This window comes from Macrobrachium nipponense, chromosome 26, assembly GCF_015104395.2.
Source record: "Macrobrachium nipponense isolate FS-2020 chromosome 26, ASM1510439v2, whole genome shotgun sequence".
Classification (NCBI taxonomy): domain Eukaryota; kingdom Metazoa; phylum Arthropoda; class Malacostraca; order Decapoda; family Palaemonidae; genus Macrobrachium; species Macrobrachium nipponense.
In genome coordinates this window covers 116,844-141,460 of record NC_087215.1, presented here as the reverse complement: position 1 = coordinate 141,460, position 24,617 = coordinate 116,844, and the positions used below count along the sequence as shown (strand labels likewise).

General features: G+C 36.0%; 1 protein-coding gene and 1 long non-coding RNA gene across 3 annotated transcripts; both read right to left on the bottom strand.

Moving 5' to 3' along the window:
- Window positions 1-9,733: 9,733 nt before the first annotated feature.
- LOC135199922 (uncharacterized) lies at window positions 9,734-10,210 on the bottom strand. Its single transcript, XM_064228041.1, has one exon. The coding sequence runs from the start codon at window positions 10,208-10,210 to the stop codon at window positions 9,734-9,736; it is 477 nt and encodes a 158-aa protein (XP_064084111.1).
- A 3,610-nt stretch (window positions 10,211-13,820) lies between these two features.
- LOC135199752 (uncharacterized) lies at window positions 13,821-24,268 on the bottom strand. Of its 2 annotated transcripts, none has more exons than XR_010311105.1 (5): window positions 24,174-24,268; window positions 22,644-22,707; window positions 21,599-21,830; window positions 21,306-21,411; window positions 13,821-14,096 (listed from the first exon to the last, which is right to left on the bottom strand). It is a non-coding gene; the product is annotated as an uncharacterized LOC135199752 (long non-coding RNA). The 2 variants fall into 2 exon arrangements; XR_010311106.1 differs by having other exon boundaries at window positions 21,642-21,830.
- Between the last annotated feature and the right edge of the window lie 349 nt (window positions 24,269-24,617).

The window sequence follows — 24,617 nt, the reverse complement described above, 5'->3', positions numbered from 1 at the left end:
GCTGAAACGGCTGGAGAGAGAGAGAGAGAGAGAGAGAGAGAGAGAGAGAGAGAGAGAGAGAGAGAGATGTGTAAGAGCAAAGAAACTCAAAGATTTACATCAGTAGAATAAAACAAAAACGGAACGTATAAAAATGAAAATAAAAATAATAAAATTAAGCCGAGGGTAGACCATCGTATATACCTCGGCTTAAAAACTGAACAAAAACGACTGTGAGAGACCGAACAAAAACCTCAAAAAACCGTGTAGTCCTTCAGATCTGGCGTTTTTATTATTTTACGTAGCTATCGCTGAAGGACATCTGCATACTCGTGCGGAAAAAAAAAATAGAATAAAAGTCCTCTTGTTCCCAACTTGTCTGCGCGGTGTTTTTTCATAGGAAGTTCAGAGTGAACATTTTGTTATATGTTATATGATCTAATATTATTTGCAGCGGTACTATTATTTTTTTATCACCATTAATGGGATATGATGTATACAAGCGACTCATATATCGAGATTTTGCAGTAATTACAGTGAATGAACACCCATATTGCAGGCATACAGGGAAAAACAGGTTTGCCAGCATAGTACTACTCAATAGCCTACCATTTGGTTTGGCTATTTTCTTAGACATCTAAACTTACGTGTTGTTAAAGTTAATCACTAAATCAAGATTTGAATTAATAGAGAATTAACGAAAGTCCTTCAAGGTTGAAAATGAGGTGTTAGACTAAAACAACTACGGCTCATTTCTATCGATACCTAAGCTGCTATCTGTAGGCTTATGTAGTACCACCTGTTAAAAGGTAATGGTAGTGGTTGCTGTAGTGGTATTTAACACTTCACTTCCTTATCGCAGTGCAGAGTTTTAGGAGATAATAAAATAAGCATTTAGGGGCCAGTAAAGTAAGCCATTGTAACCAGGTTATCGTTATGACTGTTCTACTAGACCGAACTCCTCAACTTCAGTTAGGTTAGGTCTAGCTGACTAGCGGTCTTTCTTAACCTCAGGCCGACTTTCTTCCTTACTTTCAACTGTATTTTTGTTTATTGATAAAAACCAAAAGCCCTATAATAAAAAAAAAATAAAAGTTTGAGACAACAGGAGCTGATATTGGTACTAGACGTAGTCTCATAGAGTCTGGGAATGGGGAGCAAATAAAATACACTGAATGGGCTTTTAGGAGACCTTACGGTCACATGCCAACGGTTCCCTCGATAACTGTAATGGTCATTGATATCACCGTTGAGCTTTTGGAGAGAGAGAGAGAGAGTCTATATAACCTTTCTTTGTTTCACATTCATGTTACTATTATAGCCAAATGTGATCACTTTTCTTTTGTACTTTGTTTTTAGTTAACGTTTTAGTCTATGGTTTTAATGAATGTGTGGATTAGGTGCATATTTTTATTTCATTGTTTTCCTTTGTCTGTTTTTCATAATGACGATAGCTTACACACACACACACACACACACACATTATATATAATATATATATATATATATATATATATATATATATATATATAATATACATGCATAGTATATATGTGTGTGTATGTATAATATACACCCATATAATATACATACATACATACATGCATACATACATACACACATAGTATATATATGTATGTATGTATGCATTAACCCTTTAATCCGCTCAAACGTAAATTCACTAATGCATTACCTTAATCAATCATAACAACGCGAGAATATAAATTGCACTTCATCCGTTACCCATAATTCCCACTTGTAGAGAATTTAATCATTCATCTGATGAATCATATTACAGAATCATTAATTAGAACCAGATAAGCAATTAATTCGTTATGGTTGATGTTAGATTAAATGGAGAATATAATTGAATGTAGATTTATTTATTTACCTTTGTTGTATTCATAGTCTTACGTACAGAACTAAACCAGTGGGTCATCCGGAATCTGGACCTTATTGTTAACGTGGGAAATGAACCTTGGATTTGTAGTATTAGGTGCCGAACAAAACCAGTAGTCACTTAATACCTAGACCGCACTGTTAACGTAGGAGATGAATCTTGATTTTTTTTTTTTTTTTTTTTTTGTAGCTAACGTGAAGTTCGGGTGGCTTGTTTAGTAGTCGAACTGGGACAGAGAGTCTACCAGCTCATGGGCCCTTTGCTTGACGTGGAAAATGAACCGTGGTATTAATGTGTAGCGTTTGAGAAAATTTGTGTAGCACGTGTATTTTGAATTATTGGCATAGATAAATGATTTACTATATGTAAATAAAAAAAACGAGAGAAATATGTTAACATTGATAAAAAAAAATTAAAGTTAAAAAATGCTTTGGAGATTGACTTGAAAATAAAGGTAATTCAGTTCTCTACAATATTTTGTAAAATTTGTAAAATATTCAATAACAATCTTAAAGCCCGAATAATTAATTCAGGTGCAACACAGAGAAGAAGTCGAATTTTTCTAAAGATTTTTTTTTTTCATTATTTTGAAACTTAAAAAACTTAAGAGTATCATAAAATCCTGCAGATATTATATGACCTCAGTTTCTCAGAGGCAAAAGTTCGTGGCATCGTTATAAAGAATTTGACAGGAGATTAATTCTGGTGTTTTCGGGTCTGCAGCAAAATTAAAAACTTGCTAACTAGTGGGGGACGTGACGGTAACTTTCAATGTATATGTATGTGCGTATGTATGTATGCAAGCGTATATATATATATATATATATATATATATATATATATATATATATATATGTAGTATGTATATATTATAATTTATTATTATTATTATTATTATTATTATTATTATTATTATTATTATTATTATTATTATATTATTATTATGATTATGATTATTTTTATTCTGTAAATTCTTCCATTATTTTCAATAAAACATGTTTGAAAAAAAGAAAGAAAGTCTGTTTCCAGCATACATATATTATTATTATTATTATTATTATTCTTATTATTATTATTATTATTATTATTATTATTATTAATATTCGTAGGATAAAATACGTACATAATAAGGATGAAAAACTATGAAATATTCAGCGAAGATTAATAAATATATGATGTTTAGATACATAGAATATTTTATTCATTATTATGGTTGGATATTTTACAGTTCTCTCTTCATTTCAGTACGTATTTTATCCTTCGAATAATAATAATAATAATAATAATAATAATAATAATAATAATAATAATAATAATAATAATAATAATAAAGAATTTTCTCTTATTATTCTGATAATTCGTCTTTCAGAAAAATAGATAAAATATATAAGATAAATTCAGGTCTAACTAACCTTGCCATTCTTTCTAATTAATTAATAATAAATAAAATTCATAATAATAATAATAATAATAATAATAATTAAAATAATAATAATAATAATTCATGAACCATTTCCCAAAGAAAACTCTATTCCTCTCTCCTGTTATTTCATGTGGCTCCAAAACCTTTGGTTGTAAATCACTGACACTATATTTTCGAATTTGAGCTAATGCAATATCCGCGATTGGGGGGGATGGGGGGTGGGGGGAATCCCCTCTGTCCACATTTTATTTTTCGGTTCTCTCCAATATATTTTATTCCCCTGATTTTCGTGGCATTTTCGGCCCTGGGTAATAGTTTTGACATTTTTCATATTTCAGCTATCGGTTTTAATATAACGAGGGCGCCGTATTCTTTGGAAGGTTTGAGATTCAAGTCGGTGGTTCCTGTGGTGGCCTCGTTTCATATGAATTCGAGTCATCTTCTGTATAATAATAATAATAATAATAATAATAATAATAATAATAATAATAATAATAATAATAAAGCTACCAGTTGGGAGCAATATCAAACACATAGATGAGCGGGATACAAATACCTGGGAATAATGGAAGGAGGGTATATAAAACACCAAGAGATGAAGGACACGATCAGGAAAGAATATATGCAGAGACTCAAGGCGATACTCAAGTCAAAACTCAACGCCGGAAATATGATAAAAGCCATAAACACATGGGCAGTGCCAGTAATCAGATACAGCGCAGAAATAATGAATGGACGAAGGCAGAACTCCGCAAACATAGACCAGAAAAACTATGAAACATATGACATACACCAAGGAACTACACCCAAGAGCAATTACGGACAGACTATACATACACGAAAGGAAGGAGGGAGAGGACTACTAAGTATAGAGGACTGCGTCAACACCGAGAACAGAGCACTGGGGCAATATCTGAAAACCAGTGAAGACGAGTGGCTAAAGAGTGCATGGGAAGAAGGACTAATAAAAGTAGACGAAGACCCAGAAATATACAAAGACGGGAGAATGACAGACAGAACAGAGGACTGGCACAACAAACCAATGCACGGACAATACATGAGACAGATTAAAGAACTAGCCAGCGATGACACATGGCAATGTTACAGAGGGGAGAGCTCAAGAAGGAAACTGAAGGAATGATAACAGCGGCACAAGATCAGGCCTTAAGAACCAGATATATCCAAGAACGATAGATGGAAATAACATCTCCTCCCATATGTAGGAAGTGCAATACGAAAAATGAAACCATAAACCACATAGCAAAGAGGAATGTCCGGCACTTGTACAGAACCAGTACAAAAAGATGGCATGATTCAGTGGCAAAAGCCCTCTAATGGAGCCTGTGCAAGTAACATCAGCTACCTTGCAGTAATAAGTGGTACGAGCACCACCTGAAGGAGTGATATAAAACAATCGGGCAAAGATCCTCTGGGACTATGGTATAAGAACAGGTAGGGTGATACGTGCAAATAGACCAGACGTGATGTTGATTGACAAAGTCAAGAAAAAAGTATCACTCATGATGTCGCAATACCATGGGACACCAGAGTTGAAGAGAAAGAGAGGGAAAAAATGGATAAGTATCAAGATCTGAAAATAGAAATAAGAAGGATATGGGATATGCCAGTGGAAACTTGTACCCATAATCATAGGAAACACTGGGCACGATCCCAAGATCCCTGAAAAGGAATCTGGAAAAACTAGAGGCCGATGTAGCTCCAGGACTCATGCAGAAGAGTGTGATCTAGAAACGGCGCACATAGTAAGAAAAAGTGATGGACTCCTAAGGAGGCAGGATGCAACCCGGAACCCCACACTATAAATACCACCCAGTCGAATTGGAGGACTGTGATAAAAAAAAAAAAAAAAAATGTAAAGAAATAATAATAATGCCTGGTTTTTTTTTCCTTTCACTGGTTATGATTTATAACTTTTTTATTTTTCATTTTTATTTTTATCGTTATTTTCCAGCAACGAGAGTGAGGAACAAATATTATTACCGGCATTAGAAGTTTCAGTAAAAAAAAAAAAAAAATATATATATATATATAACTATATATACATATATATATATATATATATATATATATATATATATATATATATATATATATATATATATATTTTCAATATCCAAAAGAGAACAGACTCTGTGTAACATGAGAGTGATGGCACATTACTTTTAGCATACTTATTGTCACTTATATGCTAGTACTTATGTGTTAGTAGTATATTCACTTTCCTCTGTCACTGTCAGTTGTGAAAATGATTGGAGACAGAGAAAGTGAGCCAGTGAGAATGCAGTACACTCTTGCAAATTGCAGAAGATGAAAACCGACCTTGAAATTATTATTTGAATCATAACTGAGAGAGAGAGAGAGAGAGAGAGAGAGAGAGAGAGAGAGAGAGAGATTTCTCATAGCACGGTAGAGGTAGGTACCTCAGCTTGTTCTCATTAATTTTAAGTGACACATGAATGTGTGTGTGTGTGTGTGTGTGTGAGAGAGAGAGAGAGAGAGAGAGAGAGAGAGAGAGAGACTACATTTTTCACTACAGTAAGGTACTTGAGAGTTATCTCATTAGTCGTAATGACATAAGGCGTATAAGAGAGAGAGAGAGAGAGAGAGAGAGAGAGAGAGAGAGAGAGAGAGAGAGAAGCATTTTCAATTCAGTAAATTACTTGACAATTTCCTTCATATTTCTACGTGATAACTGAATGCATGTGTGTGTATGAGAGAGAGAGAGAGAGAGAGAGAGAGAGAGAGTCTGAACAGGTGAAGTGCCTGGGGCAAGGTAACCACTCACAGGAGGACTCCTCCTCCTCCTCCCTCCTCCTCCTCCAGCTGACCGCTAATACGAACCTCCCAAGTCCTTACCCATCTCGGCTTATCCTTTCAAAGTCTGGCCAATTATCCTTACCTGCCTCTCCAGGTCCCAAGATGCACCTGTGTCTATTTGTTTATCCATTTTTTTTACAGATATTTCTCGAAGATTGTTTGCGCAGTCAATTCAGATAACTTTTAAATCATTTTATTTGGCGCTTTGTGTTTTGATGTTCATTGTTTATTTTTGTTTTTATTGTTCTTTTCTGGTTTTCTCTATTCCATGCTTTTTCTATTATTTTTATTTGCTTTTTATCCAAATTAATCTGAAAGACGAATGATATGTTTTTATATTTAGTTAACCCGTATATGCTGGTATGTTTTTATTTATGTATATATCTACAAACACATTCTCTCTCTCTCTCTCTCTCTCTCTCTCTCTCACACACACATAATATATACGAAAGTACCGACAAAGTCAAGTGTTTACCATAGAGAGAGAGAGAGAGAGAGAGAGAGAGAGAGAGAGAGAGAGAGAGAGAGATGTAAATACACACCCACATCCATATGGAAAGCTCACCGCAAAAAACTATTACTTCAAAGCTCTTTCTCATTTACATAAGACCCTTTTCCGTGGTGATTTTAAGTGAATACCTCTAGATATTATTCATAAAGTAAATATTTGAGAAGTATTTCGGAAAGAACCGCAGTTCGAGGGGAAAAAAAGTGGGAAAAGGGGAAACTATTTCTCAACAAATATTATAGATGATTTTCTCAAATTATTGGTTTTGGGGTAGGCACGCGAGGAACACGATTTTCGAAAGTATTGTTGTGGAACCTACTTTATTATTATTGTTAATATCATTATTTATTTATTTATTATTTATTTATTTATTTATCTATTTGTCTATCACAGTCATCCTATTCGACTGGGTGGTTTTTATAGTGTGGGGTTCCGGGTTGCATCCTGCCGCCCTAGGAGTCCATCATCAACTTTTCTCATTAGTGCGCTGTTTTCTAGGAGCACACTCTTCTGCATGAGTCCTGGAGCTACTGCATCTACAGTTTTTCCAGGTTCCTTTTCAGGGATCTTGGGATCGTGCCTCCTAGTGTTCCTATGATTCTGGGTATACAATTTCCACTGGCATATCCCATATCCTTATTTCTATTTTCAGGTCCTGATACTTATCAATCTTTTCTCTCTCTTTCTATTATTATTATTATTATTATTATTATATTATTATTATTATTATTTTCCTAAAATTAATTTTAATTTTTTACTTGGTTTTGAAGTTGTATGAAGCGGTAGGATTATAAAACAATTATTTTGATGTTCTTTTTTTTCGTTACGCTACTGATTAAACAAGATGTTAGATAAACTACAACAGACATTTTGATAAGAGTGCATCTACGCACATGTCGAATAGGAACGGTAGTTAGTAACTGAGGGTGACGATGACTGATGTATAAAATTTGTGGGTATTTAGAAGTTGATTATCAATTGCACCCAAAGAGATTGTCTGGGACTGGATGAATAATTATGAAAGAACGGTTGAATAAGTCTTGTCCATGATTAATGGTTGTGAATAATGACATGAAGACTGCCGCTTTTTTCGCTTGCTCGGGGAGCAAGCCTACAAACTACTTTGTTGTTGTTTTTGTTCATGCTGTTACTAGTCTTGTTATGGGGATAGGTAAGGTCTATGGAAAATCATATAAAGCTTTGAAAAAGGTGTTTCGCGTTGAGTTAAAGATGCAGGAACTTTAGGATAGGATATATGATTGATGTATTAGAACGAAAATGTAAAACATAAATAATGTGCATGTTAAACAGTACAGAAGAATTATTTCTAATAAAATATAGCGTATTTATTTTGATTTTCGTTGGTGAACAACACATTACCTGACCGTAGTGTTTAGCACGTGCCCAAAGTAAGCTGGAGGTCAGATCACGTCTCGTTTATATAGAACATCTAACTCAAGAATAAATAAAAAAAAAAGAAGTGGGGGGAACAACAACGTTGATTACATGTAATGAAATAAATTTGAAAATAACTAAAAAAAAAAACCTAAAAAGGGGTAAGATATTGGTTAGACCAATCACCAAGGTAATTCACAGATCCGTCGTTATAAAAAGGGAAGCTTATAGAAATAAGGGGAAACAAGTGGATGATCATGAAAAGGAAATAAATGGAGGTATTTCTCATTTAACTGCATGATCTCTGCAATAGTATTGTATCAGTTATTATCTAACAATTTTAGTTTGTTCTTGAGCGATTGTTAGTTTTGATAGTTGAGTTTCTGTAGTAGGCTTCGTAAAAGTGTTATATCATTATTATTATTATTATTATTATTATTATTATTATTATTATTATATATGTATAAATAGTATATATAATACTTATATATATATTATATATATATATATATATATTCCTCTAATTCCTTTGAGATTAGAATAGGAATATTCCAATCTCCTCCGCCTCCTCCTTCCTTCTTTTAATTTACTTCTTCGTCGTCTTTACATTTCTCCCATTTAACTTCTCTTCCCTTTCTCCTCTTCGCTTTAATCAGCCTCCGCTCTTTTAATCTCTTCCTTCCTTTAAAAACTCCTTTATTCTTTTTCCCTCTATGTTTTTTCTGCCGTCTCTCTCTCTCTCTCTCTCTCTCTCCCTGTCCCTTGTTATCACGAGTTCGTTAATTCCCTCTTCGGAATATTGCCATCTCCTTGTTTTTTGCTTTTTTTTTTCGTGTGATCTTTATCACGTTCTTTTCCCTCTCCTCTCCGGATGTTTTCGGGTCTTTTCCAATTCCTTTTTTAGTCTTATATATTTTCTGCTTGTTTCTTTAAACGGAGAACATTTTTTATATTTTTTTTTAATGGAGAACTTTACTTGTGTGTTTGAGAGAGAGAGAGAGAGAGAGAGAGAGAGAGAGAGAGAGAGAGAGAGAGAGGAGAGAGAGATTTTTTACCTCACTATGTTTTCCAAGAATTTCAATAAGTGAGAGAGAGAGAGAGAGAGAGAGAGAGAGAGAGAGAGAGAGAGAGAGAGAGAGAATTATTTTACCCCACTATGTTGTCGAAGAATTTCAATAAGTGAGAGAGAGAGAGAGAGAGAGAGAGAGAGAGAGAGAGAGAGAGAGAGAGAGAGAGAGAGAATAGACATTCTTCATCCCACTAGTTTCTTGAGAATTTCATTTGTAATTCTAAGTGATAAGTGAATGTTTGTGTAGGAGAGAGAGAGAGAGAGAGAGAGAGAGAGAGAGAGAGAGAGAGAGAGAGAGAGAGAGAGAGAGAGAGAGAGACGTTGTTCACTCCAATAAATTTGTGAAGAATGTCACTTAAATTTCTTAAGTGTGAGAGAACGTGTGTCTGTGTGTGTGTAAGATTGGCAGAGAGAGAGAGAGAGAGAGAGAGAGAGAGAGAGAGAGAGAGAGAGAGAGAGAGCAGAGCCATGCAGACAGAGCCAGCGAGTGGCTCCTCCTTCTCAAGGTCGATTTAATTCTCGTTCATCATCTCCCGGAACCGTCGGATATAGTTAAGATAAAAAAACGAAAGAACGAACGAACAGGATTATTACATTGGCTTAGACCTTCTCTGCTCTTCCTTATTTGGGAAGGTCGTTGCTGCATTGCGAAGGGAGGGGGGGAGGAGGAGGAGGAAGAGGGAGAGGAGGAGGAGGCAGGGAGGAGGAAGAGGAGTAGGAGGAGGAGGACCAGGAAGGAGGAATGGGGGAGGTGAGTAAGGGAGAGGAGGAGGGAATGGGGGGGGAATGGGGAGAAGAATTATGAGTAGGACAATGGGAGGAGAGAAGGAAGAGGAGAGGAAGGAAGGGGAGGAGGAGAAGGATTGGAGAGAAGACTAGGAGTAGGAAAAGGGAGGAAGAGGAAGAGGGAGGAGGAGGAGGAGGAGGAATGTGGAGAAGAGGAGGAAGGAGGGGAGGAGGAGGACCTGAGGCGGATAGGAGGGAAGGAGATGAGGAAGGAATAGAGACAGGAATGAAAGTACGAGTGGGAATCAAATACCTCATTGACACAATATACAAATGACTCAACACAACAGCTCCGTAGAATGGTAGTGCCATCAGTGCACCTTACGTGGTGCACTGTCGGCATTAGTCAAGGCAGTTTACAGCGTCCCTTCGGCCCCTAGCTGCTCCCAATTTTAAGCTTTTTACTCCTTTCCTTCAATCTTGCTGTTCAACCACTCCAACTCCTTCTCATCAATGTCTTCAGCGTGGAATAGAAAAGTGGAATCAGAAACTGAGTTATGTTAAAAAAAAAAAAAAAAAAAAAAAAAAAAAAAAAAAAACCGAAGTGCTGTTAAGGCCACTCAACATTCTGATCTCGCTCGCAATTACCCTCTCGTTGTCTGTCATTTGGTGCGTGTTTCATCCATTTATCAGTCTTTTTCCATCTTATCTTTCCTCCCCCACCCGGCGCCCTAATCCTCCATCACCCCTCCCCCCAAACCCCCTTAAGACGATGAACAGTCGTTGGCACGAAATGTCTGCTGGTCCGGGCACTTGAAGAAGGTTGCTCCTGTTGCCTTTAAAGGAAACTGGATGATTCGTCAAAGAGTAAAATGTCTGTAAAAGAAACAAAAGTGGTGTGATGCTGCAGTCATATTTAATAACATATGTACAAATGGTTCACTTCTCAAAAACATGACAGTTCTTTATTATTATTATTATTTCCAAGTGCTGATCATGCTGAAAAGTAACAGTCCAACTAAGTAAGACATAATATTCTCCATGACATACTTTTGAAATTATCAGCAAAAAAAAAAAAAAAATCTGCTTAAAATAGGGTCTTTTGTCTCAGTTACCAGCCAGAATACTTCAAATGCCTCTCAGATCGAAAAAGTGTACATATAACAAGTGCAAGTACGGTACACAAAGTACCGTATACATTTTATATCTGTACCATTTATATGTTTCTGGTTAGGTGGGACCTTTGTCCAGATCATTTTGGACAATTCTGTTCAGTAGACAGATAACTAAATAAGTTGTCCTCTTTTGAAATGAATTTGTGATTTGGTTATTTCCTTCATCAGCCATTTTTACATCACGCAGAATTGACAGGTTACGGAAGTAGTCAGGTTGTGGTATAATGATCAGATGTTAAATGTAAAGTACTACTGGTATGTCATATTTCAATTATCTAGATTAAAATGAGGTCGTTTTGGTGTGTCAAATAGCTGAAGAGTATACATAATTCCTGTGTCGCTTTTAACATAGTATTGGTATGGCAAGTATCTGAGGATTATACATTTATATCTTCATTAACATCAAGAATTTTTGTTATGTCAAATAGTTTAAAAGGGTATGTTTACATAATCATCATTGTTTAATATAAGGCAGTATTGGAACTTCGTCTGCATGAGATTTAAATTTTCTAAGTAACTTAGAATACTTAAAGGGAGAAAAGATCCATTACCATAGCGTTAACTGAACCATGCAATCTCCATTTCATTCTAGCTTGAATATTCTCTAGTTTCCTACCCGAGAAAATATATACATGTTGAACGAATAAATTAAGTTGTATCCTAAAGCATAATAATCATAATGTAATTTCAAAATTTCAGGTCAATGACTCCATCTCGACAGCGTCTGCCACACATAAGCGCTGGGACCTGTGAGGTCATTCATCGCACTGTGAAACAATTGCTAGGAGAGGGTGGGTAGCAAGATAAAAGTTAGAGAGAATATGAGCGGAGGCACAGTAAAAGGACTGGAAGGGGTTGCATCTAGGAGCAGAAGGGACGCTGCAAAGTACCGTAAACTAGTTTCAAAAGTTTCGGAGTTTTAGATTTAAATTTTAGGGCTTCTACTTCAGGGGCATTGCTTTCCAAGTTTTGAACAGAGGCCAAGGTTATTTAATGTACTTTTTTTATGTTTAATGAATGGGATGCATTTAGTAACAGAGACATCTCTAGATGACTATACTCTGTGTTTTTTTTCCATCTGTCCATCCGCCTGTGGTGGACGCGCATGGTAACACTGCGTCCCGGGCTTTTAAATAGTTACGCTATGTGCAAGTTTTAGGTAAATAAAACGATATCTGGGTGCACATTTGCAACTGAAAAAGTGTTTTAATAACTTTAATGTATGCGAATTACACCGTTAATATTCGAAGTAGGATATTATCTAAAGCCCAGGACGCAGTGTTACCAGCGCAAAACCACCGGCAAGGCAAGATGCGCAAAACCGCCAGCAGATCGGACAGATTGGGGAAAAAAAAAATTAAGAGTATAGTTTTTGTTCGGCTACAATTTCTTGAAGATACTCAAAAGCTTCATTTGATTTTCAATATATAGTTTTACCCGCTTCAAATATCATAATCCTATCGAAAATATAAGACAGTCACGTGCGAATGGAGTCTGGTCAAGATTAAATCATTCTTGAAGTTTAATAGAGTTAAGAGGCATTGAATCCTTATATCAACTGGTTTCATTTTTATAAAATAAATGGGGGTATTTTCATTATGGATAGTTTCAAAAAGTGTGTTGGCAGATACCACGGCTACGTTAAATTTTAATTCGAAGTTCCTCTTACCAGAAACAAATGCATAATCTCGAATCTAAGTATGGAAAGACTATGTTCATTGCAACGTTGCTGTTCAAATCCAGGTTAATCATTGGCCCACGTGTACACTTCAGGTGTTATGTCGTTGGGGGTCTAAAAAATACTTTGGTATAGACAACATCCCTTAAATGCTTTCGGTAATATGGAGACATGAACCTTCTTTTAGCATAGTTGTATTTTTTAATCAGTCGGGTAAATGACAACTTGCATACTAATAATTATACCAGTTATCACTTAAATATGTATAAACATATTTCCCTGGGAGGAGGGGGGGTAATAGTCTTTGGTTTTTTGTTTTTGTTTGTTTGTATGGTATTTATACGTTGCATGGAACCAGTGGTTATTCAGCAACGTGACTTCCGAACCACGTCGAGAGTGATCTTCTATCACCAGATATACAAGACTCTCACGCCTCAATGGAATGCCAGAGAATCGAACTCACGGCCACCGAGGTGGCAGACCAACACTAAGCCGACCACGCTTTCGCAGCGTCCCTTAGCTGCAGCCCCGTTTATTTAGTGTACCTCCATTGTTTAGGATTTAAAATAGTCAAGTACCATTACAAATTTTATTCTACGTAGCCATTATCATAGTGCTAATGTAAATCAATCTTTTCAGGAGTTTATGGTTTCTGATGTTCAAGCCCTTCCACCACAGGCCGGATATATATATAGCCTCACAGTAGAGATTCGAGGGAACTTGGCAACAAGGTATGGTGGGCGCTACCGATTATGGTGGTTACATGTACACACGAATAAGGTCACTCAAAACTTTTATGCATGACTGATTCAGCTCTGGAAACTTTACATATGTATGTTAAAATCTGTTAATAAATCGAAATTTAAACTTTCTTGTTAGCCTTTTGGATATTTAATAATAAATATATATTTCTATTGGTTATTTGTTCAAGTTTAGTTCAAATTACAATGGTTGACTTCATGCAAAAGTGAGCAGCAAAAAAAAAAAAAAAAAAAAAAAAAAAATCTCAGGTGAGGCGTCCAGAAGTTTTGATCAAAACTGGATTACCGGCTATTGTATATTTATATATATGTTGACCCGGCGATCCTCTTGTTCGAATCTGACTTTTATCTCCAGCACCTCTCGTCTCTTGTTCGAATCCTGACATTTCTTCAGCAGCTCTCTCTCCTTTTGTTCGAAATCTGATTTATATTACGTATAATTCCAGCACCTCTCTTCTATCGTTCGAAAACTGACAAATTTGATTTCATATCTTCAGCAACTCTCGTCTCTTGTTCGAAATCTGACGTTTATCTCCAGCAACTCTCATCTCTTGTTCGAAATCTGACGTATCTGACTCTCCTCTTGTTCGAAATCTGACGTATATCTCCAGAATCTCTCCTTCACTAATACCAAGATCGTCTCTCTGAAATGCAAGAATAACTATTATTACTAAGTTTGTATATAACAGATATAAGGAGAAAAAGTAGATTAACCAAACAAGGACCTCTTTCATTCTTTCCCTCTGCCAATGAGGCCAGCAATATTCACCGGCAGAAGGAAGAACCGATACCTACACAGACCTCTATCAAGTCTTCAGGTGCATTTTTAAATAAGAGGTGAAGACAATACACAAATATGTAAATTCATGGCATCATCGTCCACTCAATGAAACTATAATTATAATTGGCTTTTGATAACTAATGCAAATAACCCATACAATGCTACAGCTACATGCAATCACTTTACATACTTTGATTATACCAAAAAAAGGGACATTACAGCATTATCAAGTCGTGAAATAAAATAAAATTGTCAGTTAATACAACTAATGCAAATAAATACACTTTAGCAATAAGCATTCAAAGTTGACACACAATCCCTCAATTCCTACATACTGATTTTTAATCATTCGAATCTTACTAAAAACATTTGAAATTCAGAAATAACCTACAAAACTTCAGAATAAGCAATTCACTATCACCAGGAGTAGTTCGTTCTAAACACACACCAACTACGGACAACCTAAATTAATAAAGATTTTTGTATACTTGACCCTATTATGGATAATTAACGAAATCACAAGCTGACAACTACTATGATTGACAAGAAGTAGTTTGACTGCCAACAATTACTGATACAAGCAGCAATTAGGTCCACAGAGAGAGAGAGAGAGAGAGAGAGAGAGAGAGAGAGAGAGAGAGAGAGAGAGAGAGAGAGAGAGAGAATTAGTAAAAAGCAAAATACGGATAATTTTTATATCTGAGAAACGGGTGAACCAAGACTCAGCCTTTGAAATGGTAAGGCTAAGGGACTAACTTGTGTGCTCTTAATAGAGAAACTGGTAACAGTGCGGAATAACAAATCCCAAAGCGGGAACTTAACAAAGAAAGCCAAATTCCAAAGAGGGAATTAACAAATAAAGCCAAATTCCAAAGAGGTAATCAAACAAATAAAGCCAAATTCCAAAGAGGGAATCTAACAGAAAGTCAAATTCCAAAGAGGGAATCTAACAAAGAAAGCCAAATTCCAAAGAGGGAATCTAACAAAGAAAGCCAAATTCCAAAGAGGTAATCAAACAAAGAAAGCCAAATTCCAAAGAGGGAATCTAACAAAGAAAGCCAAATTCCAAAGCGGGAATCTAACAAACAAAGCCAAATTCCAAAGAGGGAATCTCAAAGAAAGCCAAATTCCAAAGAGGGAATCTAACAAAAAGGCAAAGCCCAAAGCGGGAATCTAACAAAACCAAATTCCAAAGAGGGAATCTAACAAAAAGCCAAATTCCAAAGAGGTAATCAAAGAAAGCCAAATTGCAAAGAGGGAATCTAACAAAGAAAGCCAAATTCCAAAGAGGGAATCTAACAAAGAAAGCCAAATTCCAAATAGGGAATCTAACAATGCCAAATTCCAAAGAGGGAATAACAAAAAAGCCAAATTCCAAAGAGGGAATTAACAAAAAAAAACCAAATGCCAAAGAAAGAATCTAAAAAAAAGCCAAATTCCAAAGAGGGAATCTCAAAAAAAGCCAAATCCCAAAGGGGGAATCTAACAAAAAGCCAAATTCCAAAGCGGGAATCTAACAAAGAAAGCCAAATTCCAAAGAGGGAATTAACAAAAAAGCCAAATTCCAAATAGAATAAAAAAAAGCCAAATCAGAAAGCGGAAATCTAACAAACAAACCGAAATTCCAAAGAGGGAAATCTCAAAATAAGCCAAATTCCAAAGAGGGAATCTAACAAAAAGTCAAATCCCAAAGCGGGAATCTAACAAAGCCAAATTCCAAAGAGGGAATCTAACAAAAAGAGAAATTCCAAAGAGGTAATCAAAGAAAGCCAAATTCCAAAGAGGTAATCTAACAAAGAAAGCCAAATTCCAAAGAGGGAATCTAACAAAGAAAGCCAAATTCCAAAGAGGTTATCAAAGAAAGCCAAATTCCAAAGAGGGAATCTAACAAAGAAAGCCAAATTCCAAAGAGCGAATCTAACAAAGAAAGCCAAATTCCAAAGAGGGAATCTAACAAAAAGTCAAATCCCAAAGTGGGAATCTAACAAAAAGCCAAATTCCAAAGAGGGAATCTAACAAAAAGCCAAATCCCAAAGCGGGAATCTAACAAAAAGCCAAATTCCAAAGAGGGAATCTAACAAAAAGCCAAATTCCAAAAAGGTAATCAAAGAAAGCCAAATTCCAAAGAGGGAATCTAACAAAGAAAGCCAAATTCCAAAGAGGGAATTAACAAAGAAAGCCAAATTCCAAAGAGGGAATCTAACAAAGAAAGCCAAATTCCAAAGAGTTAATCAAAGAAAGCAAAATTCCAAAGAGGGAATCTAACAAAGAAAGCCAAATTCCAAAGAGGGAATCTAACAAAAAGTCAAATCCTAAAGCGGGAATCTAACAAAGCCAAATTCCAAAGAGGGAATCTAACAAAAAGTCAAATCCCAAAGCGGGAATCTAACAAAGCCAAATTCCAAAGAGGAATCTAACAAAAAGAGAAATTCCAAAGAGGTAATCAAAGAAAGCCAAATTCCAAAGAGGTAATCAAACAAAGAAAGCCAAATTCCAAAGAGGTAATCAAAGAAAGCCAAATTCCAAAGAGGGAATCTAACAAAGAAAGCCAAATTCCAAAGAGGGAATCAAACAAAGAAAGCCAAATTCCCAAAGCGGGAATCTAACAAACAAAGCCAAATTCCAAAGAGGGAATTTCAAAGAAAGCCAAATTCCAAAGAGGGAATCTAACAAAAAGCCAAATTCCAAAGCGGGAATCTAAAAAAAACAAATTCCAAAAAGAGAATCTATCAAAAAGCCAAATTCCAAAGAGGTAATCAAAGAAAGCCAAATTGCAAAGAGGGAATCTAACAAAGAAAGCCAAATTCCAAAGAGGGAATCTAACAAAGAAAGCCAAATTCCAAATAGGGAATCTAACAAAGCCAAATTCCAAAGAGGGAATAACAAAAAAGCCAAATTCCAAAGAGGGAAATTAAAAAAACCCAAATGCCAAAGAAAGAATCTAAAAAAAAAGCCAAATTCCAAAGTGGGAATCTAAAAAAAAGCCAAATCCCAAAGCGGGAATCTAACAAAAAGCCAAATCCCAAAGCGGGAATCTAACAAAGAAAGCCAAATTCCAAAGAGGGAATTAACAAAAAAGCCAAATTCCAAAGTGGGAATTAACAAAAAAAGCTAAATTCCAAAGAGGGAATAAAAAAAAGCCAAATCCCAAAGCGGGAATCTAACAAAGAAAGCCAAATTCCAAAGTGGGAATTAACAAAAAAAGAAAAAAAGCCCAAATTCCTAAGATGGAATCTAACAAAGAAAACCAAATTCCAAAGAGGGAATTAACAAAAAAGCCAAATTCCAAAAAGGGAATCTAACAAACAAAGCAAAATTGTAAAGAGGGAAATCTCAAAATAAGCCAAATCCAAAGAGGGAATATAACAAAAAGTCAAATCCCAAAGTGGGAATCTAACAAAGCCAAATTCCAAAGAGGGAATCTAACAAAAAGAGAAATTCCAAAGAGGTAATCAAAGAAAGCCAAATTCCAAAGAGGGAATCTAACAAAGAAAGCCAGATTCCAAAGAGGGAATCCGACAAAAAGTCAAATCGCAAAGCAGGAATCTAACAAAGCCAAATTCCAAAGAGGGAATCTAACAAAAAGTCAAATCCCAAAGCAGGAATCTAACAAAGCCAAAGTCCAAAGATGGAATCTAACAAAAAGCCAAATTCCAAAGAGGTAATCAAAGAAAGCCAAATTCCAAAGAGGGAATCTAACAAAGCCAAATTCCAAAGAGGGAATAACAAAAAAAAGCCAAATTCCAAAGAGGGATTTAAAAAAACACAAATGCCAAAGGAGGAATATAAAAAAAACCAAATTCCAAAGAGGGAATCTAAAAAAAAGCAAAATTCCAAAGAGAGAATTAACAAAAAGCCAAATTCTAAAGCGGGAATCTAACAAAGAAAGCCTAATTCTAAAGAGGGAATCTAACAAAAAAGCCAAATTCCAAAAAGGGAATCTAACGAAAAAAGCCAAATCCCAAGTGGGAAATCTTAACCAAAAGCCAAATCCAAAGCGGGAATCTAACAAGAAAGCCTTAAATTCAAGAGGAAAAAAAATAAAAAGCAAGCCAAATTCAAAGAGGGAAATAACAAAGAAAGCAAATTTCCAAGATGGGGATAATTAACAAAGAAAAAAGCCAAATCCCAATGAGGGAAATTAACCAAAGAAAAAAGGGCCAAATTCCAAAGAGGGATAACAAGAAGCCAACTCCCAGATGGAAAAAATACCAAAAAAGCCAAAATTCCAAAGAGGGAATCCTTAACAAAAAGCAAAATCCAAAAAGTTGACGGGAATCTACAAAAAGACAAATTCCAAAGCGGTAGGGGTCAACTTAAACAAAACAAAAAAAAAGCCAAATTCCAAAGAAAGAGGGAATCTAACAAAGCCAGCCAAATTCCAAAGAGGGAATCTAACAAAGAAATAACTATGGGGGGGGGGGCGGGGGAGTATAGTCATCCATAAGGTTTGGTCCACACCATACAATGCTCTGTAAATCAGACATTGAGAACCTCAACAGACCTTAGGATCTAATAAGAGAAGCTGCAGATCAACAATAATTCCGAACAAAATTAGGCTCATGAAAATCAAAGAAAAATTCTAGCAGAAGACCAACAGCTCTTAAAGAGCCCCTGATACATAACGCTAGCTTGAACTACTAATAATAGCAGTTGTAGTAGCAATAGTCCAGCTGTAACGCGACTAACTCGACTCGACTCGAGTCTAAGTATCACTGACTAATAAAACATTTACAAGAGCACTGTACAGCATTAGCAAATTCATCGTTTTGACATTTCAGCTTGATATTTAGGTAATGAAAAACTTGAAAGTTCGTATTCTAGGATTAAGAGATGGGGAACGGCAGGGGGATGATCTGTGATTGTAACGTCCCTGTCCTTGTAAACCAATGTTACTGAAACTATGTAACAGACCTCAACCACCAGTGAGACCAAGATTAGACACTGACACTTGGGCACTAGACCAATCGTACCTACGATAACTAGAGGATATACATCACAAAACCAATACAGATTCTTAAAGTTACCTTCCTGGAAGATTAAACCAATTCCAGTTACTGTATAAGGAATAAGATACATAGCAGTTGTATCGGACCTAGGGATATCTTAATCAATGCCTCAGGTTTGGTTAGTGCGTGGATGGTGACCTCAAATAAATACCAATCATAGCAACTTCTCTGGGAACTAACACACCACCACACACAATACCACACTAAAATAAACTATTAGGAACTTGCTACAATCTTCAGGAGTCTGGTACGACTGGCAACAGGCGACAATGCAACCAGAGAAGCCAGCATCATAATAGGCTGAGGATAGACAGTTTGTGGCCATAAATGACAGGAAACCGACGGTCATGACTAAGTGAACTATATGCATATGGCTCACGGTAAGCACGATGTTCATCTTGATCTGTACAAGAGAGAGAAACCCCGATACTAAACTGTAAATACACGCTGAGCAACACGAGAGAGAGAGAGAGAGAGAGAGAGAGAGAGAGAGAGAGAGAGAGAGAGCCTAATAATATACAAAAGGAACTTTTCAAGTGAGCACTGGACTCTGTAGTTGGCTAATACAATATTACCTTTCAAAAAGTGTGCTTATGAAGAAGCTGTAACGACACAACGTGGGCTAAAACTTTATGCATGTAAACTGATGTTCCATAATCCCTGTCCTATTTTCTTCAATAAATAATGTTTTATAAGTTTTTAGCTCCAGAAAACACCTGAATAAAGTCAAGACGATACACACACAAGTAGCCATGTCTGACGATACAGAAACAAATAGCAATGTAAGACAAACAAATAGCCATGCAAGACTATGCAGAAATAAATAGCAATGCAAGACGATACACAAATAGCCGTGCAAGACTATACACAAACAAATAGCAATGCAAGAGGATACACAAATAGCAATACAAGACGATACATAACTAGCCGTGCAAGACGATACACAAATAGCAATGGACGACTATAAACAAACAAATAGCCATGCAAGACGATACACAAACAAATAGCTATGCAAGACGATACACAAACAAATAGCTATGCAAGACGATACACAAACAAATAGCCATGCAAGAAGATACATAAACAAATAGCCATGAAAGACGATACACAAACAAATAGCCATGCATAAACTATATACAAATAGCCATGCAAGACATCTCTACATTTAAGACCTCTACTTGGATTTCATTCATCGTTTGTAACCCAAGATAATAACTGGGGTTCAGTTTAGCTATTAAGCCATTCATTAGTGAACTGAAAGTCCACTTTTCAGAGACATTCTGAATACAAGAAAAAGTGGTAAATGGTGCTACAAGATTCTTAACTTGTTATACGCAAAAGTTTTCAACGGAGTGCAGTACAAATCACTCATGAAACAATTACGAACACTCGGTGGAAAAGTTTGATGGCCTAACATCTACAGACAACGAGACAGCCATACAGTGGTGTAATTCATCTATAAGCCTAGACCGAAGACAACGGCAAATCTCGAGTGTTTGCAATCTATATAGTGGCCTCGTTGTTGATAACTGATTTGTAACGAGAGTTAAATGATGGAGGATCCAGATGGCCCATGTACTCTAAAGAAGTCTGTTTGTATGGTGATTTTACGTTGCATGGAACCAGTGGTTACTCAGCAACGGGACCAACAGCTTTACGTGACTTCCGAACCATGTCGAGACTGAACTATCACCAAAAATACACATCTCTAACTCCTCAATTGAATGGCCGAGAATCGAACTCGCAACCAGCGAGGTGGCAGGTCAAGACCATACCAACCACACCACTGAGACGCTTTCTAAAGAAGCCGAAATGTTGCAGCACAGTTATGACTATATTCATTTGCAACATGAACCACCATGCAATAAACACCGTACGGTACAGTCTAATAGCGAACCACTAGGTAAGAAGTTTTCCAGTTCCTACAAACGTTAGAGAACAAGACCATAAACTCTCACCAGTTCATCCCAAAGCAAATGGCCAACTGTATACACATCCAAGTTATTGAAGATTGCACGAAAAAAAATAGACCAATTGAAGAAAACAATAAGAAGAACACTTACATTGTATTTAGGTGAACTTCATGACTGAGAGCTGTAGGAGTTCTTTCAATAGGTTGAAGTAATGTATGAACGAGTGATGAGACTTAAACCGAAGGTTTCAGGTCACCTGAAAGAGAAATACTTATAAGAATGAGGAAAAAAAAACACTAAACCACCACTAAAACTCAAAGAACGCCCCACTTATACCCCCGTGTGCTTGGATTATGGAAGTTGGAAAAAATCAGCGCAATAGCCAGACACCACATTAGAAAAATACCCCCAAAAAATCTAGTAATGGTAAAACAAACACTCACGTTGCTTTAGCCAGTGTGGACACGGTGCCTTTGAAACACTCACTTGCTCGTTACATTATCTTCTTCCTCTTGTTGTTACATCTTTAACTCTTGATCACATTTCTGGTTCAGGAAAGTCTTTGTCTTTGCAACGGCGCTTCTGTAGCTCGTCTGGATATTTCCTGGTTCCTCGCGCCTCTTTTGTCCACGTGATGGGGATGAACTTTTATTAATAAGAGAGCCATTAACAGACCTAAAAATGAAATAATTCTAATTGAGAAATGGAACAAAAAATACAATTCACAGCATACACAAACCCCAAAACACAAAAACCAAATTCATTATACAATACCCTTGGATTATGAGGGACTTGAGTACAAAAATACAGCAAATATTTTTTAAAGTAGAATTCATAACAGCTTTGTCTATTGCTTCTGAATGAATGAATCGGACCCAATTCATTTTGTCTTTTACGTTTTAAAGAATGAAACAGACTCCATACATTCTTGACTTTTACTTTTGAATGAATGAAACTGATCCAATACATTTGTCTTTTATTTTTGAAGGAATGAAACTGACCCAATACATTTTTGCCTTTTATTTTTGAAGGAATGAAACTGACCCAATACATTTTTGTCTTTTATTTTTGAAGGAATGAAACTGACCCAATACATTTTTGCCTTTTATTTTTGAAGGAATGAAACTGACCCAATACATTTTTGCCTTTTATTTTTGAAGGAATGAAACTGACCCAATACATTTTTGTCTTTTATTTTTGAAGGAATGAAACTGACCCAATAAATTTTTGTCTTTTATTTTTGAAGGAATGAAACTGACCCAATACATTTTTGTCTTTTATTTTTGAATGAATGAAACTGACCCAATACATCTTTGTCTTTTATTTTTGAATGAATGAAACTGACCCAATACATCTTTGTCTTTTATTTATGAAAGAATGAAACTGACCCAATACAATACATTTTTGTCCTTAACTTTTGACTGATTGGAACTGACCCAATACACTTTTGTCTTACTTTTGAATTAATTAAACTGACCCAATACTTACCTAAACACATCACCGGGAGATGTCATTATCGTTAATACATTTCCTGAGATTTCATTTCCAGCCTCTAGCAATTGTAATAAAAGAAAAAGTCTGATATCAGTCATGTTATAATTTCCTATGAAAAAATGACAAAAGATGGATAGGAGAGAAAAAGTTAACACTAAAAAATCTTCTAAGGCTAAACCAAGGATGCCTTCACGAATTATCAGGATAAAAATGACGACATACAGGCTAATGAGCCACAGGATCTGATCATTATAGGGAAGCACAAACTGGTACAAATATAAATCACAAATGTGACAACTAATGCAGATGAGACCAAAGTTACTTTAAGCTATAACGAATTCATTGGTAATGATGCAAATTTACAAAATCCCACGTTATTGTTGCAGAAAAGGGGTAATCGACAAGGATTAAACATTTTGAAATATAAGATTTAAAACTAAAGACTAAAATTGTAAAGGTAAAAAAAAAAAAAAAAAAAACCACGCGAGTATGTAAACTGCCCGCGACTGTGTGAGGAGTAGCGCTTAGGTACCACAAACACACACACACACACACACACACACACACAGAGAGAGAGAGAGAGAGAGAGAGAGAGAGAGAGAGAGAGACCGAGAGACTGAGAATTTTGACACTAGCCTGACTAGAGCCCTCACACTTTGCTGAGAGTAGTTGCAGCTTTATTCTGTCAAACTAAGTACTAGGTATGTACGGAAACTTAACTTAAAAATTAGTATAAATGGACAAATGAATCAATGAGGGTTATCCTATGAATACGAATGCTTCTGATCTACGTGTATTGGACGGAAGCGTTTATACACGATTATTGGGCAATGCTAAAGAAAAGTTCTGCGGGCCGCAGTGTTCAGTACGAGCCCCTCGAGATGAACGTCAAGACAAACAAAAGACGATTTCTCCAATTATCTCCCTAATTTTTAAATAACCTTACCTGTATTGCATTATGCAAATCCTTTTCTATTTTGTCAAAACATTTTGTTAATATACGGTACCTCTCTGTGGAGGTCTTCCTCACATGTTACCGAAAATTGAAATTTATAGGAGTTATCCCCTCCACTAGAAGTTGTTAGGCCAACACCGACTTGCCTCTCATCTATTTAGACCTAATTTTTTATGAACGAAAATCAAAATTTAGTGACCTACCACACATGAAAATGCACCAAGAACTTCCATAGCCTCTACCAGGGACACTCAATTTCCTGTCACTGGCTGAATGTCTCAAAAGACTGATTAGATGCAGAAAATCCACTTTTAAACATATATTTCGTAAATTCGTACCAATGATAGGATGTTTAAAAGGTATTTAAAGGTATTTACACCTTGACATGTTTTCAATTTACAGGCTAAAAGCACAGAAGTGTCACCACACAATAACCGGTTTCTCAGGAGCACTGGGATTCTTGCCCATCAGATCTAAAAAGTCTACTATAACTACTCTTCAGCCGGTTATATACCATCGGCTATTAACCAAATATGCTGAAATTATAGGAATAAAGAACATTTATTTACTAATTATTGGAATTTGGAAGCTATAATACGGAAGGTGTGAAAATTGGACCAGTCACCAGTACAGAAAACTTGGTCCGTGTCCTGACATGGCTGCCTACGAACTGCTCAAAAATCCCATCATAGATTTTCTCTTGGGCCAATTACAGACCTCCACCATACTCAACTGGGAAACCTTTTCTATCGCCTTCTCTCACTGGCTGAAGTTTGCAGCTTTGACCAATGAACGGAGGGCTTTCACAGCGATTTCCCCATTGGCTGGCGAAACTAAAACGCAATTGTCAAAATTGTAGTTCGTCAAGGGATCATTGTCACCTTCAACATTAAATGCATATATGAATATGCTTTTGGGAAATAAATGTAGCTGAAAGATTAATTAACAAGTAGATTTATATAGCAAAAGAAAATACGACAAAAAGACTTCCAAAATAAGCGAAGCGAGATGCA

Coding starts and splice junctions, on each gene's coding strand:
- LOC135199922 (XM_064228041.1), bottom strand. CDS start 10,210: ATGGCACTACCATTCTACGGAGCTGTTGTGTTGAGTCATTTGTATATT.